This window comes from Tyto alba, unplaced genomic scaffold (genome assembly GCF_018691265.1).
Source record: "Tyto alba isolate M040663 unplaced genomic scaffold, T.alba_DEE_v4.0 Super-Scaffold_2, whole genome shotgun sequence".
In the NCBI taxonomy this organism is placed as follows: domain Eukaryota; kingdom Metazoa; phylum Chordata; class Aves; order Strigiformes; family Tytonidae; genus Tyto; species Tyto alba.
In genome coordinates, this window is record NW_024881282.1 from 29,065,614 (window position 1) to 29,080,658 (window position 15,045).

At 45.6% G+C, this 15,045-nt stretch overlaps 1 protein-coding gene across 1 annotated transcript in view; it reads left to right on the forward strand.

Annotated features, from left to right (window-relative positions):
• The window catches only part of STAB2 (stabilin 2), an 89,136-nt gene that overhangs the window by 64,482 nt on the left and 9,609 nt on the right, over window positions 1–15,045 (forward strand). The window contains exons 49-65 of the mRNA XM_033008027.2: window positions 244–369; window positions 710–769; window positions 1,269–1,445; window positions 1,532–1,621; window positions 2,387–2,533; window positions 3,780–3,836; window positions 4,286–4,409; window positions 5,380–5,529; window positions 7,333–7,437; window positions 7,829–7,936; window positions 8,589–8,782; window positions 9,834–9,975; window positions 10,324–10,457; window positions 11,582–11,747; window positions 11,983–12,089; window positions 12,714–12,833; window positions 13,456–13,614. Coding sequence (XP_032863918.2) covers window positions 244–369; window positions 710–769; window positions 1,269–1,445; window positions 1,532–1,621; window positions 2,387–2,533; window positions 3,780–3,836; window positions 4,286–4,409; window positions 5,380–5,529; window positions 7,333–7,437; window positions 7,829–7,936; window positions 8,589–8,782; window positions 9,834–9,975; window positions 10,324–10,457; window positions 11,582–11,747; window positions 11,983–12,089; window positions 12,714–12,833; window positions 13,456–13,614 — 2,166 coding nt within the window. The remainder of the gene's footprint in view (window positions 1–243; window positions 370–709; window positions 770–1,268; window positions 1,446–1,531; window positions 1,622–2,386; window positions 2,534–3,779; window positions 3,837–4,285; window positions 4,410–5,379; window positions 5,530–7,332; window positions 7,438–7,828; window positions 7,937–8,588; window positions 8,783–9,833; window positions 9,976–10,323; window positions 10,458–11,581; window positions 11,748–11,982; window positions 12,090–12,713; window positions 12,834–13,455; window positions 13,615–15,045) is intronic.

Genomic DNA, 15,045 nt, shown 5'->3' on the forward strand with positions numbered 1-15,045 from the left:
ACTTATCTGCCTTGCAAAGAGGGGATTTGTACAACCCTTGCTTTGACACAAGTTATTTAACCTCAAACTCCAGCTTTATGAGCATGATGAGAGTTTGAAAAAAACAAAGTGCAATTTATTAAAACTGAAGCTACTGTTTGCTGCAAAGAAAGGATGGTGTGGGCTTGCTGTACCAAAGAAATTTGGCATCAGCCTCACTCTCCCACAAGGTTCCACAGAAAACATGTTTTGTTGCCTTTCCAGAACTCACTGGTTTTGAACAACAAAGCTGAAATTATACTCAGCGATGCTGTGGGCACAAATGGCGTGATCCATGTCATAAACCAAATTCTGGTTCCAACATATATGCAGGACTTTCCCCTTAAGAAGGTATGTGCAGGTCATTGCCATTCTCAATGTGGGGGCTTTTCCACAGTTACTGTTAGATATATAAATCATCTAGGTCCCAGAAACCAAACAGTGATACTAAGAAAACCTTATACAAACATTGTTTGACCCTGCTGGATAAGTTAAATGTTATATTTAAAATTAATTCAGGGGTTACTGTTGTACTAAGAACAGTATAAGAGGACTTCTGCACAGGGCTTTTACAGTGGCATTGATTGCATAACAAAAAGTGACTTACAGTGGAAAGCAAGCTGATATCTGCTTTTTAAATACCCACAAAGTGTATTTATTAGATAAATTACTGAAATTCCTTTCTTTGTAGGAAAGCCTTAAAATGGTTGCAGCCAAACATGGATACATCCTATTCAGTAGTTTGCTAGAGGTAAGGACACAAGAGGCAGCAGCCATTGAGCAAAGGTTTTAAACACTTGTCGTCTTTAACAAAAAAAAAGACAAAAGCACAAACATGGCACATGGCATTACTGGCAGGGTGGTGTTTAGTGGAGCCAAAGGGTTCACAACACAGTACACTACAACCCTGGTTACCACATGGTCCCCCTCCCACAGAGGTGGGGGGAAGTCAACCATATGTGGTATTACATGACCAAGGTCTGACACGAGTATGATTTGTTGAGCTGGCTGCCTGGTTTTCAGTGGGCATCCCTGGGTGTTAAAGGAATTCTGAGAATTTGGTCTCAAGACTCCTCAACTTGGGCAGCTCAACTCAGGCATCTGGTTTCTAAAGTCAGGGTGTTTATATGCTGGTGACCAGGCAGCCCACAGGCCTCTGCATCCCACTTACATTAGACATTCACCCCACAGAGTCAATGTCATTTTAAATGGAGCATTAATCCCCTGCCCCAATTTTTGGTATGTTGCAGAAAAACAACTTGCTTGGGCTGATCAACGACCCTATTCACAAACCCGTCACGCTCTTCTGGCCCACAGACACAGCTATCCGCAATCTGCCTCCGGAGCAGCAGGACTTCCTCTTCAAGAAGTCCAACGCTGACAAGCTGGTGCAGTACCTCAAATTCCACATTGTCCGTGATGCTGCGGTAAGCCCTTGCTTTTTAGGAGCATTGCCAAGGCCAAGACATGCAAACAGGCCCAGACACATGCATTTCCCCTGTTTCCTTACCAGGTGTTGGCCTACCAGCTCTCCAGCTCCACCTCACTGAAGACCCTGCAGGGCTCCAACCTCAGCATTAGCTGTGGAGATAACAGGGATATTGTAAGTGTTCACTCCGCCAGCACATTTACCCCTTGCCCGTGCCACAGGATCCACTCATGCAGACCCCACTGTGCCTGCGCATAGCCCCCAGAAAGGGCCAGGGGCACCAAAATTCAGTTGATCAGCTTCAGTCCATGCCAACAGCCACAGAACCAGGGCAGCCACCCCAACAGATTCAGGGAACCAGACTGTTTGCAAAACTCTTTGGAGCTGTCATTTTCTCTGTTATAAGATTCTATTTGCTCAAAACAGCTCTTAGTTACCTCAAAACTGAAACACTAGCACCTTTTAACTTCTTCTACAATGAAATGCACAGTGGGAAACTATTAAGGTGAACTTGGTTTTGGCAGAAGCCCCATGAATATAGCTTCTGCATGCAAACTCTGGTTTGTAAGCACTTACAAGCTAAGATGGCAGGCATACATGCAGCCTGATAAGCCAGAACAACAGCACATATTTCTTTGCAAATGTATCAGATTACACCTGGCAAGCATCTGCCTCTGAAAATGTGATGAAGCCTCAATATGTATAAGGTAAAACTGCAGGCACAGGGCTGGCATACTCTGTCCCTTCAGGAAAGGCAAAAAATCTGCCCACCTGTGGTGTTATAGCATTCAGCTGTAGGTCCCCAGATTGGAGGGGAATCTCTGAAAGAGCAGAGGAAGGATTATCCCTAACACCCACGCAGGACCTGAATTCAGCCCAGCCCCACAGAAGACTGATGTATGACTTGTCATGCCCCCCTCTCCCCATCCCATCTCTCAGGGCGCCCTTTTCCTGAACGACAGACAGTGTAAGATAGTGCAGCGGCAGCTGGAGTTTGATGGAGGCATGGCCTACGGCATTGACTGCCTGCTGACAGACCCCAGCCTGGGAGGACGTTGTGACAGTTTCTTCACTGTGGATTTCACGGTCAGTTCCCTTTTTTTGGTCCCCCACCCTGGCAAAAACACAGCCCAAGGGCCAAACCCTGTCCTCACAAGCATAACACTCACAACAGCAACTTGCAGGAACTTTGACACTTCTGAGATTAAGTCCAGCCATTTCAGGCTGGCTTCATCTATCACACTGGTTAGACATAAGGTTAAGAAGCACAGCACAACACCTGAAAGGTACATAACAGAAACCCCATATCTACTCTAAGCAACACACAGGACAAGCAATTTCAGCTAAGATCAGCTGAATCTTGCAGCCCTGTTTTCAGTAAGAACAGTACCTTACAAGTGCAAGCATAAATTTGAGCCAGGACACATCTTCCTAGCATGCTTTTAAATTAATACAAATTCACACTGTGAATGGTCATAGAGATTGAATTTACGAAGTTCCCAGTTACAAAGGAACAACGTTGCTGTCCCAGCTGCACAGGGTATTAAGGACACAAGATAGAGAACTGCCTAGTCTGTTAGCCAGGCTCTCTGTCTCCCACATTCCTTGCTTTCACAGAAATATCCTTTAGCACACCTGAACAGGAACTGTTAGCATGGAGGAGGTTTCCTCTGTGAACTTTGATGCATCCCACAAACAGGAAGTTTTGAAACCTGTTTTGAAATTGCTTCAAGACCAAATTTACTTCAGTTTAATTTGAATGTAGGAGAAAATTACCTACATAAGTTTTGTAGTTTATGTAAAATAAATTTCATGTAATCAGTCTTTTAAAAATCTTATTGGAATTTATATTTCAATTATAAAACCAACATTTGTGTGCACTCCATCTGTTCAAGTTACCTTTTGTTTCATGATTTTATTAATAGATGTAATTTCTTCAGATCTGTTCAGCTCTTCCCAAGAGGTAACCATTTACCTCTACTCCTAATTAGACATCCAGAACTGATGTAGCCCATGTCAATATTTGTTTGAAGAATATCCACCTTATTTTCCCTGTTTGTTTATATCCAGAGCAAAATTTCTTCTTCTAGAACTTACATTCTGTTATCAAAACTAATTTCTTGCTTTTCACAGCACTAAAGTCATGCAACTATTTTGATGTCATTTTCCTCTCTTCTTTCTCCAGAGTTCTTATCTGTGTCAAGCATTATAAGCCTACAGTCTGCTTGTTATTTGCTGCTCTTATGAAACAGACTTTTTGTCCATTTCAAATAGGCTTTTGTTGCCATCATTTTAATATACTTTTTTTTTTCTTTTCCATTTTGTACAACAGGGGCACTGTGTTAGCTGTTTCAGTAATTCTAAATGCCCTCCAGGGACAAAACCAAAGGTAATACATTGAAATCTTGCATTTAAACAGCACAACCTGCTCTTCTCTGTACTTCACACAAGCAAACGAGAATAAGTTGCTTTGAAAAAGTAAGAGAACCCTCAACGGTGAGACCACACTGTTAAGTGATGCCGTAAGGCCTTGGGGACGAATCTGTCCCCAGGCAAACACCCAGGTGGTGGGGGACACTTGTCGGTCTCACACAGCATCCACTGTAGCGAGTACTTCGGCTGACTTTGGAGCAGCCCCCCCAGCCTAATTAATGGTGCTTAGAAAGTCAGGAATCAAAGATGAGGTGAGGGCCTCACACCTGCACTCTTCACACATCTAATTTTGAGTCAATGTACATCAGAAACTGTTAATTGAAGAGAAAAAGCCCCCAAACCTCCACATAGCACTCATCTCCTTGTGGTTTCCCCCCTCTCTGCACGGGCGTGTGTGATGCCCAGGAAGGGATCCAAAGGTGCACGTTCGAGTCCTACGGGCTGCAGAGGGATGGCTGCCGAAGGAACTGCTCCATGGTCATCCAGACAGCCAAGTGCTGCAAGGGTTACTTCGGGCCAGACTGCCAAGGTAAGACTCCCCCCTCCCCGAGCCCAGCTGGCTGAGCTGGGTGGGGGGTATGAGGAGTCACCAGCTGCATGGTGGGGGAACTCTGTTGCGACAGCCGAAGAAAACAGCATTATTCTTTTTCCACTCCAAATAATCTCACATTTACAGCAAGTTTTATACTCCATGCTAAAGGTAAACTAAGTGAAGGCTGCAGAGTGTTAATACTGCTCTGCTGTAACCAAAGCTAGCAAGTCTTAATCGGTCATCAGCTGAAAGTCCTTTCAACACAAAAACGGACACCAAGTTCATGGCAGTGGTACCAGGACACACCAGAGACATGGTATATGAGTCCTCAGCCACCTACAAGCACACACACCACTGGCGTAAGCTCAGAAATTGTATCTTTAATTGTATCTCAAACTCTTGATAGTTTGAGAAGCTTTATCTCCAGCTGTTCGTTAGCAGATACTAATGAACTGTGTGCTCCTTCACCTGCCAACCCCACGGGGAACAGTATTGACACGCTCACCGGGGCACAGAGGGTCAGGGTTAGGATCTCTGCTGACAGACGAGTCCAGGAACACATCCAGATTTCACAAACAGACACATGGGGGTCCCCGAGCAATTCTGGCCAGCCCAGCCTGAGCTGCCCTTTGGGCTCAGCCCAGCAGCACCCAGGCACATGTGGGTGTACAAGCAAGGCTGGATTTGGGCAGAGGCTGGGCAGCGGCACTCACCGATGGGTCTGAATGAGCAAGCACCCAGGTAACAGCACCCAGACCCAGGGCTGGAAGAGTCCACAACACATTTCTGACAGGAGTTGTAAAAGTGTGTCAAAGAACAGCTGCTTTTACATACCCTAACAAAGAGAGATGCCCTGTTCAAGGATTTTTACAGAACAATAAGTAACAAACAGTGACATTGAATAAACATGCACTGGAGCTAAACAGCCACTTTTTTGTTTTGTTTTGTTTTTTTTTAAACCATTCAGCTTGCCCAGGGGGCCCAGAGACCCCATGCAATAACCACGGCTCCTGCAACGACGGGTACACAGGGACAGGAGAGTGCCACTGCAACAGCGGCTTCAACGGGACTTCATGTGAGCTGTGTTTGCCAGGCAGATACGGCTCCAACTGCAGATGTACGTTTAAGCTTCCTTTCCATGCTGTTGCCCATGTCATACCTAAACTATTTTGTCAGCGACGGGTTAAATGAATCAAGAAATGCTTCCTGCTTTCAACACCAACATTTTTCCCCAAGTGCCTTCTCACATGGAGGGACAGCACAAAGTCTCAGAAGGGAGTATGGGAAGGTGGTGGAACAAAGGCTTACTCAACTTTCTCTGCAAGGCTCCTCTTATTTTTATATGATACCTAAGTAACAGGGAACAGAGACAGAGCCTCTGTCAAGAAATGTTTTCAACTACAGCACAGCCTTCTCCCCCATCCCCATAGAGGGAACTGCAGGAGGCCAAGGCCATGCACTACTTTTGCAGAAGAGAAGAAAAAGGACACCAAGTTGAAAGCAGTTTGTGAAGGAGGACAGCAGCCAAGAAACTACTCACATAATCCATTTTATTGCGGTTTTAAGTGTAAACTAGGTAGAATCAGGATCAATATCACCCTTTAAACTTAAATCTTTTCCCAACATAAAGCCTTTAGACTGGAAACTACATAATTAACCCTTCCATCCTAACTGTGTGCACCTGGAGCGCTCATGATGCATATATGGCAGGATTTATAAGCTAGATATCCTTAGGGTGGAGGCAAGACACTAGGCTTGGATACCAATGCTCAAGATATGCTTACCTGCGCTCTATCAGTTTTATAGCACAACACAAAATAAACTGTGCGAGTTGGTAGTCTGACCTAGACTGCGATATCTAACAGAAAAAGTGTTTTATAGCCCCTTCTCTTTAATATATCTTTATATCAGCCAAAAATTAGATAACCAGAGTGTGAAGCTCCTTTTCAGCAGGACCAGGTCTTCAGAGAATCAGTTTCTCCAATGCCACATCATTTTCCTATTTAAACAACAATATTTCAGGAAGAGGAATAAGGCAAGAGAGGATGCTACTTCATTACATTATAAAACAGAGAGCCACCAATAACTCCTTAAGAAGGACTCAGTATGTAAATTACTGCAGGGCCCAAAGAGCGGAGAAAAAAACATCACCTATAGATTAAATCAGTCCCTCATGATTCAGTTCACAGGACATAAGCAGTAACACTCCATGGATAAAAGGAAATCAGAAGCTTTTAGTCATAAAGGTATCTAAAACCTTAAAAAAAAAAAAAAAAAAAAAAAAAAAATTACTGCTATTTTACAGAAAGGTCCCTAACCTCATATTTGGTTTCTTTCACTCAGACAGACCTTCTCCCAAGCAGCAACCACTCTCTCCCTGCACACCTTTTTTCTGGCTAAAAGGTTTCCCCATGACCAGCAGCTGCTGCACATTGGGACAGGATGAGGCTGGGTCTTCATCTCAGCCCTTAACTCCTTCCTGCCATAGTTCTTTGTGAAGTTTGCTACTCTACTGTAATACAAATCAAAACTTATTTTCATTTTCAGAGGTACATTGAATGAATGCCAGGTATAAAAGCAGAGGGTCACAGGATAATTCAGGTTGCAAGGGACCTCAGGAGGTCTCTAGTCTAACCTCTGTTCAAAACAGGGTCAGTTCTGAGCTCAAACCAGGTTGATCAGGGTCTATCCTGTCAGGGCTTGAAAACCTCCAAGGATAGAAACTGACCAAACACTCTGGACAGTCTGGCCCACCACTTCACTGGCCTCATGGTAAAAAACCACGAGGCTGCATTTATCTAAATAATTGCTAAATAATACTGCATCTAAACTGACAGTCTAGGTGGTGTTTCCCTAGAAAACGGTTTTCCCCTTTCCCAAGGGCAGATCTGTAAGTGATCCCTCTGTGTTCCTTTTGCAGCCTGCGAATGCAAGACCAATGGGCAGTGTGACGAGGGATATTCAGGAACAGGACGATGCTTCTGTGAAACAGGATGGACTGGCCGGCTGTGTGAAACCAAGCTAGGTCTCTGCCTCCTCTCACCAGACTCCGCTGCGTGGAGCCATGTGTTGATAGCACTTGCAATTCAACAAAGGGTTTGCGTAGAGAAAAGAGAGAAAGGGCTAACAAAGTGAGAAGCCTCTGTTCTGGGCTCTGAACATGTCCCTTCACTCCCCGTCTGCTCCTTTGTGAAATGGGAATATAAGTGTTCACCTCCCCTGAGGAGCAGCTTTGGGCTATATGGGGAAGGTATCACCCAAGAGCTAAGCACTCAAAAAAAAACAAAAACAAAAAAAAAAAAATTATTCTTGCAGGTTTTCCAGTTAGCAAGACTAGCACAAGGGCTTTTCTTTCTACATAAGGGTACTGCAATATAAAGAGCATCTTCATCCCAGCTGTTCTGCCTTCTCCACAGCTCTTCAGCCAGTGTGTTCCCCGAGCTGCTCCGCCAACGCTGTCTGCATGGAGAACAACACGTGTCAGTGCAAGCCGTTTTACAATGGGGATGGGATCACATGCACAGGTGAGCTCTCCCCTGCACAGCCTGCTGCAAGCGAGCACATTGTCCCCTCTTGCACTTGCATGCAGTTACTGTCCAGTATGAAACGCTGGCTATCAAATCTAAAAACTTCCACAGCGCAGCAAGCGAAACAAGTTTAGGATATATACAGATCCATCTTTTTCCAAAGCAAGTCGCTGGCTTCACTAGGCTTTACCGAGCAGGACATGTGCTTCAGTCAGGTTCTGGAGACAGCAGGGATTTCGTCAAACATTTCATCACTGATGGATGTTCTTTGATGACCTTAGGCAAGGCAGGAACACTGATGCAGAAAAGTCATTTTTTTCTGAGCCAGGTGTCTTGCATCCTCTAAAGTTGCACAGGCCAAAGCAGAGTCCCCAAAAAAGCAGCTCTCTGGCCACCAAAAGGTGAAGCAGAATCTCTGGAGAGTGGTGTCATGTCTCTTAAATCAAGGATATCCCAACCAAGGCTTCAGAGCCCTAAAAGACAGACGTTGAGCAAGTTCAGGGATGCCTCAGGCAACTCAACTTTTTTCCCCAAACAAGTGTTCTAGTATTTTTAGTGTGCCTTAAAAACATGGAGGTGGTTTGCCTTTGTGAAGAACACCTTCTTTAAAAGCAAACTTTACTCACCTGTTTTCTTTTCCCCCTTGCAGCTGCAGACCTTTGCAAACAAAACAACGGCGGGTGCCACAAGGCAGCCGAATGCACACAGCTCGGGGTGAAAGTCTTCTGTAACTGCCAGAAAGGATACAAAGGCGATGGCTTTACCTGCCTTCCAATAAATCCTTGCGCCGATGGGTTCAACGGAGGCTGCCATGAGCATGCCATTTGCACTGTCACAGGACCTGTAAGTTGAAAGGTTTCCGTCACCAGCAGGGAAGTCTGAGGCATTTCTTCCCGGTGCCAACAGAAGTCTTTTCTCTGGCTGGACCACACCCCATACCTCAAAAAGTCCCTCTTTTCCGAAACAACCTTTACATAGCCCCAGCCTACTTTCCACATCAGTTTGGTATCCTTTCAGCTGAGGGGTGAGAAGCAGTTTGACATCTTTGCTCTAGGGAAAGGGGTACTACAACAAGTGGGATATTTTGCATGTGTAATCTTTCTGTCCTCTTCTTAGCTCTCCCTAACTGGATATCCTTATTTGCAATAGGACTTCGTTGGATTGAAACTGAATGTATTTTGGTAGATAAACTTAGGGACAGCTGGGAGAATAGTGTCACTTGTTGGCTGGCCGGACTCAGCTTAAAAAGCTCTTCAGACACATGGTACAAATTCCTGGCCCGCATGGTCCACATTCCTCAACGTTGTTGAGGAAAACTTGTGCTGGTGACTTGATCCAATACTAGTCCTGCTGCTTTCGGGATCACCTGTCCATTCCATTTTGGTGGCTTTCCTGATGTGTCTTCCAGGAGCTATCTAGAAAAGCCTTGCCGCTAATCCATTCCATCTGCCGACCATCGCAATCTCTGGATGTCACCAACTCCTGTTTGGTTTATAGTTCTCAATTTATTACTATCCGTGGGCTGCTAAATTCCTTCCATGCTCCCGTGCCCAGTCATTTAAATATAATTTTGATAGGTTTGCCATTCGTTTTTGTTAATTATGTGTCATATAATTCTCCAATGCATGTTATTAGCTTTGTGGATGGAATTATGCTTTGGTATTAATTCAGCAAAGCACCCAAGTGCATGTGTAAATGTTTTGCTTAGAAGAATAAATGTCAGCGTCAGAGTTTGTGGTCTGTTGAATCACAGTTGTTAGTAGCAACTTTCCTGTTTGGCCATTCCTGGCTATATCAAGTAAAATTTTTCCAACAGTTCAGAATGTTGCGTGAAATACCGCTTTTATGTCAGCTAAGTATTTGGCTTGGCCCTTTTTATTCTCTGTCTGACCAGGACAAACGCAAATGTGAATGTAAAAATAACTACATCGGTGATGGGCTGAACTGCTCAGTGATGCAGCTTCCTCTCAACCGCTGCTTGCAAGACAACGGGCAGTGCCACCCCGACGCTGACTGTGCTGATCTCCACTTCCAAGGTGAGGATGTCACACCGTGCATGCCACAGGACAGGGACATCCTCGTCCCTGTGCCACTGCACTGAAACCGATGTCCCCGATCCTCGTGTCTGTAAGCTCACGCAGTCCTCTCCCTATGTTCCCTTGAAACAATTAGAAGATCGAAGTTAGAGCATGTGCTTACATACTTTGTGATACTAGGTTTATGAAGCAACAGATGCGGGCATTCCAGGTAGGAATGTTACCCGTAAAGGTTCAATATGTCCTAACTACACTTCACAAAATTCACGGGTATTTGTATGGCACAGTTGACTGCAGCCAGCCATGGAAACCCCTTCAGGAAGAACTGGTTCCTCTCTCTCTTTGCAGATACCACGGTTGGGGTTTTCCACTTGAGGTCCCCACAAGGGCAGTACAAAATGACTTATGAGAAGGCAAAGGAGGCCTGTGCCAATGAGTCAGCCACCATTGCGACGTATAACCAGCTGCTGTATGCACAGAAGGTAAGGTAGCCTCACTGCAGGAGGAGTTGACCCAGCCACAGTGTAAAAGGGGAGGGAGAAGCCAGGGGGCTGCTCTGTGCTAATAAGCTTCATTTTCCCTCCTTTTCTTCCCCCATGCCCCAGGGTATATTTGGCTGGGAGCAGTCTTCAGACTGTTCATTGGTTTCATGCTTGCTCATACAGCACTGAAACCAGTTGCAAAGTTCTTGTTTCCAGTGATACTGGGGTAAGATGGTACAGTCAGACTTAAAAAGTGTTTTCATGTGGGTTTTAATTATTAGCACTTCTTGAAGAAATGTACACTTTTGAATTATGCTTAATGTTTTTTAATGTACTGCTTCAGGAACCTTTTCCCCAAATGCTGTTAAGTTAGCAGACCCTTTTCCATATTCTTTTCCTTGAGTGTGTTATAGACAATACGTGGATGACATCGGTGGGATGAGCATCACACCCTAGGTTTGTAAAACTTGTTTTAGAAGAGTGGGTCAAGCCTGACTTCCTGTCTGCTTCCCATCTGTGGAAGGAAGAAAGACGCTCATCTTTTAGAGACACCTTTAGCAAAATGTGAGGGTGGACCACAGCCAGCACGTAAACCTCCTTCTGCTGCCTGAGGGGATTCAGTTTGCAGCCAGAGCTGCATGTCCCCTGTGCCCCGTAGTCTAAATATTTCCCTTGAATCAGCAAAGTCGACAGTGGGACTGGCTCCAGCACTCTTAGGGACTTATTTTCTGTGTTGAGTTGGTTTGTCAGCCCTTCCCACGCTGACAAAAGGTGGGCTGGCACACAATGGCGTTGCACATCCCCTTTGGCTTTCACACCCACCTGCCATCCTGCCGGCTTGGGGAAGCTTTTCCCAGAAAAGGCTCCTTCGATCCGTGCAGGGAGCCACTGACTTTTCAGAGGGGCTCCTGTCTCTGCATCCCCTTGGCACAGAGCTCAGCCCAGGGCAGGCCGCAGGATGGACGGATGCACAGAGCACCCCTCAGACCCTGAGAAAGCATGCTGGCAGGTTGGGTGCCGCCTGAGTGCCCCAGGGGGGTTGTTCATTTCCTCCACAGAGCCCCAGCCCCACCACCCAGCTCTTCCCCCTCTGTTTTCTCCCGTAACGCCTGTGCCGGCTGCAGGCAAGGTACCACCTGTGTGCTGCCGGCTGGCTAGACAGCGCAAGAGTGGGCTACCCAACCGCCTTCTCCTCCCCAAACTGCGGCTCCGGCTACGTCGGCATTGTGGACTACGGGAGAAGAGTCAACCTCAGTGAAACCTGGGATGTTTTCTGCTACAGGGAGAAAGGTAAGAGGGTCCTTTGCTGCATCCCTCTGTGCAAAGGGGAGCAGCAGCCTGATTTTGGTTCCTTTGGTCAGCCACAGGCTGCTAGATAACACTGCAAGAGACTCTGCCTCTTTTTAACTTTAAAAAAAAAAATAAAAATTGTTGCCTGCAAGTTGTTTTTCAGGTGCAGGACAGCCTAAAGCCTTCTAGCAGAGGACGTTTGCCCACGTGGCTCTCTGTGTTTTGTACCTTCCAGAGGTGAACTGCACCTGCAAGCCAGGCTACGTGGGGGACGGCTTCTCCTGCAGCGGGAACTTGCTGCAAGTGCTGATGTCCTCCCCAACGCTGACAAACTTCTTGACGGTACGGCCCACAGCCGGCACACTGCTTGGCCGGGTGAGCGGAGCAAAGCAGGCTCTGCCACCAGGTTCTGTCGCAGTGTTTGCTTTACTAGCGGGTAACCCCGGCACACCAGCAAAGCAAGGTGGAGTGGTCCAAATTCTGTACCGTCAAAATCAGAACGTAGTCGCTATTTTTTTAATTACTTGCTGCAAAGAGATTTGGGGTTTTTTAAAACTCGTTTGGGGATGAAAGGCTACTGCAGCTTTAGCTTAATGAGGAGTCTGTGCACAACTACTCCTGGCTTTCTGAGCATCACAAGGAGCGCGGTGCATTTTGGTAATTTTATTGAATTGCTGCTGGGGAAAAAGGCAAAGTATTAAAAGGGTCCCTTTCTTGACACTGTTCAGAAAGGCACTATATGTGTAAGGAGCCCCACAGACAGCAAGGGCCCAACTCCTGCAGGTCACAGCAGCAGCTAAAGCTGGGTTTTGAATACAAACTTATTCTGCAATATCACTCCAGACTTGCTTTGTGGCTATTAATAGAAAGCTTCTTTGTCATTATTTATACAGTCTCATCTTTCCAGCTCCTCCCACAGGAGCATAGAATTGCTCTTTAGTAAAACTGGATTTTGTTTCTGCCTAGGACATCATGGCTTACTCCAACAGCTCTAGGAAGGGGAGAGAGTTCGTGCGATATCTCACAGACCTGTCAGTGCATGCCACTCTCTTTGCTCCAGACGATAGTGGGTTAAGGGAAAATGAGGTCAGGTTTTTTTTCTTTTTTTCTTCCTCATTTTAATAACACTTTTTAAACAGCCATTATGGATTTCTGTATTCCAGTGAAATTTAAGGTTTTAAAAAAATAATAATCTTAGTATGACTTGACTTCTGTGTAACCCCACATAGTTTAAACTGTGCTTCTGAAAGAGGCAAGTTCATTGTGTCCATTTCTCTTCCATAGTTAGGAGTGTAAGGTTATCAAGTGTTCAAGTCACTACAGAGACTTTCCCATCACAGATTTAGTTACTCAGTTCCTTCCTTCCTTCCTTCTTCCCTTCCCTCAAACAATTCACATGGATTTATGTCCTGGCTTGCATCTTCAAGCTGTTTCAAATATCTCTGAAGCTCATCACTACAGGTCATCATACAAAAGCGTAAAACCCATTGTCCCACCTGAATCAAGGTGCTGCCTGCTGCAGAGGCCAGCAGAGACAGAAGACCCTGCTGTTTGCATCTAGATTTCCCAATAGCCTCTACCCCATCTTGCACTTGCTGCAGCATTAATAGCAAAGAGGGGAAAAAAGTCACAGGCACTTAGCCTACTGGTAAATTCAGAGGACGAATGAGCTCAGTTAACATTCCTTGTGCTTTGCTCTCATTTGCAGACACTTTCTGGGCGAGACATCGAGTATCATTTGTCTAATGCCAGCATAATGTTTTATGAGGACTTGACCAATGGAACCACTCTTCTAACTCGTCTAGGGGAAAAACTTCTCATTACAAACCCCACAAGCCAGGCACATCAAGCCCCCACTGCTAAACAGGTACCTTTTTAATAAATCTCCCTTCTTCATGCTTTTTTCACCCCTGTAATCGAGTGACACATGGATCCAGATAACAATTTGGTAGGGTTACAGTGGGCAGCAATGAGAGGCTGACTTCAGAAGGCTCTTTCCTGGATAGCAGCTGACAAACCACAAATTTACAAGTTTGCAAACGGCCAAGCTCTGACCCACAAAACTTAAAGGAAACTGTTCAGGTGGCCTGTAGGAATGGCAGGATGGGGATATGGGCTTGATTCAACCCTTCTCTCAGACTGGCAGGATTATAAGAGATGGCATTGCAATGGGAGGAGAGATGAGAAAAGCAGCTTATCATTAAAGAAAGGTGTTGGCATTTGTAAAGTTTCTTGGTAAATTTCTGGGAGAGGCAGGAGATGCCAGCACAGTCTTGCTCAGAGCAAAAGCAGACAAAACAGTGGTTTGCATATTTTTGTTACTGCTCCACCATTTTTTAAATGCAAAAATTTATATTCTTTTTGCAAATGGAAAGTATCCTTTGCAAACACCCCCAACTTCTAATTTTTTATCAAAAAAACCCTCACTACCTGAGCATTTCAAATGACCTCCATGGCAGTAACCCCTTGAGACGAAGATTGGGGCTCTGCTGTGGGTGACTCTGTATAGCTGAATATGAAAGTAAGAAAACCTGTGTCTGTGGGCTTGTAGTTTAGCTGTGCTCTAGAGAATGATGCTGGACCCAAGGAAAATGGAGTGCCCCGCATGGTGCTGTGGGAGTGGATTTTCATGGACACCAACAAGCAGGAAATAGATGCTGCAGGAAGAGGTGCACAAAAGACTCATCTGTTGCCTTTGCTCCCTTCCTCCTTTTTCAGGAGAAATTCCTTTGGCATGAGAATTACCACATATATATTTTTAAAGCTATCCTATACTGCAAACCCAGTAATTGCCTTAATAAAGTATACCCTCATGAGACATTGGGTGTACCAGCGTAAGACTTACTTGTATCACTCATTAGCTAGCATGTCAAAGCTCTTTTGGATCGCTTTGATCTGATATTTGAATTAGAAGACATTCTCCTTTAAAAAATCCTCCTTCCTTCTAAAGCTGCCAAGGGGAGGCTCTGTGCCCCTTAACACCAATCTTGCTCCTGCCTTTCAAAGCGGGTTGGGAATTTGTAGCTTTTTTTCCTCCCTGGAAGACCTGAGCAAGCCCTCTGTCCCTGCAGCTGCAGTAAAGCTCAGCAGGGTGTCAGAGGGGGAAGGAGAAGCAGCAGCCACTTTCATGGAACACTTTCCACGCGTGTTCCATGCAGCCAAGCATCCCCCTGCCCCAGCACACCGGGTCGGAGCCCACCAGCTTTCCCCAGCACGGCGGCAGGGCAGCAGGACACCGGGCGACCCCCAAATTGCTCCACAGTGCCACAGCAGCCGAGCCCCTTCCTCCCTGGGCACA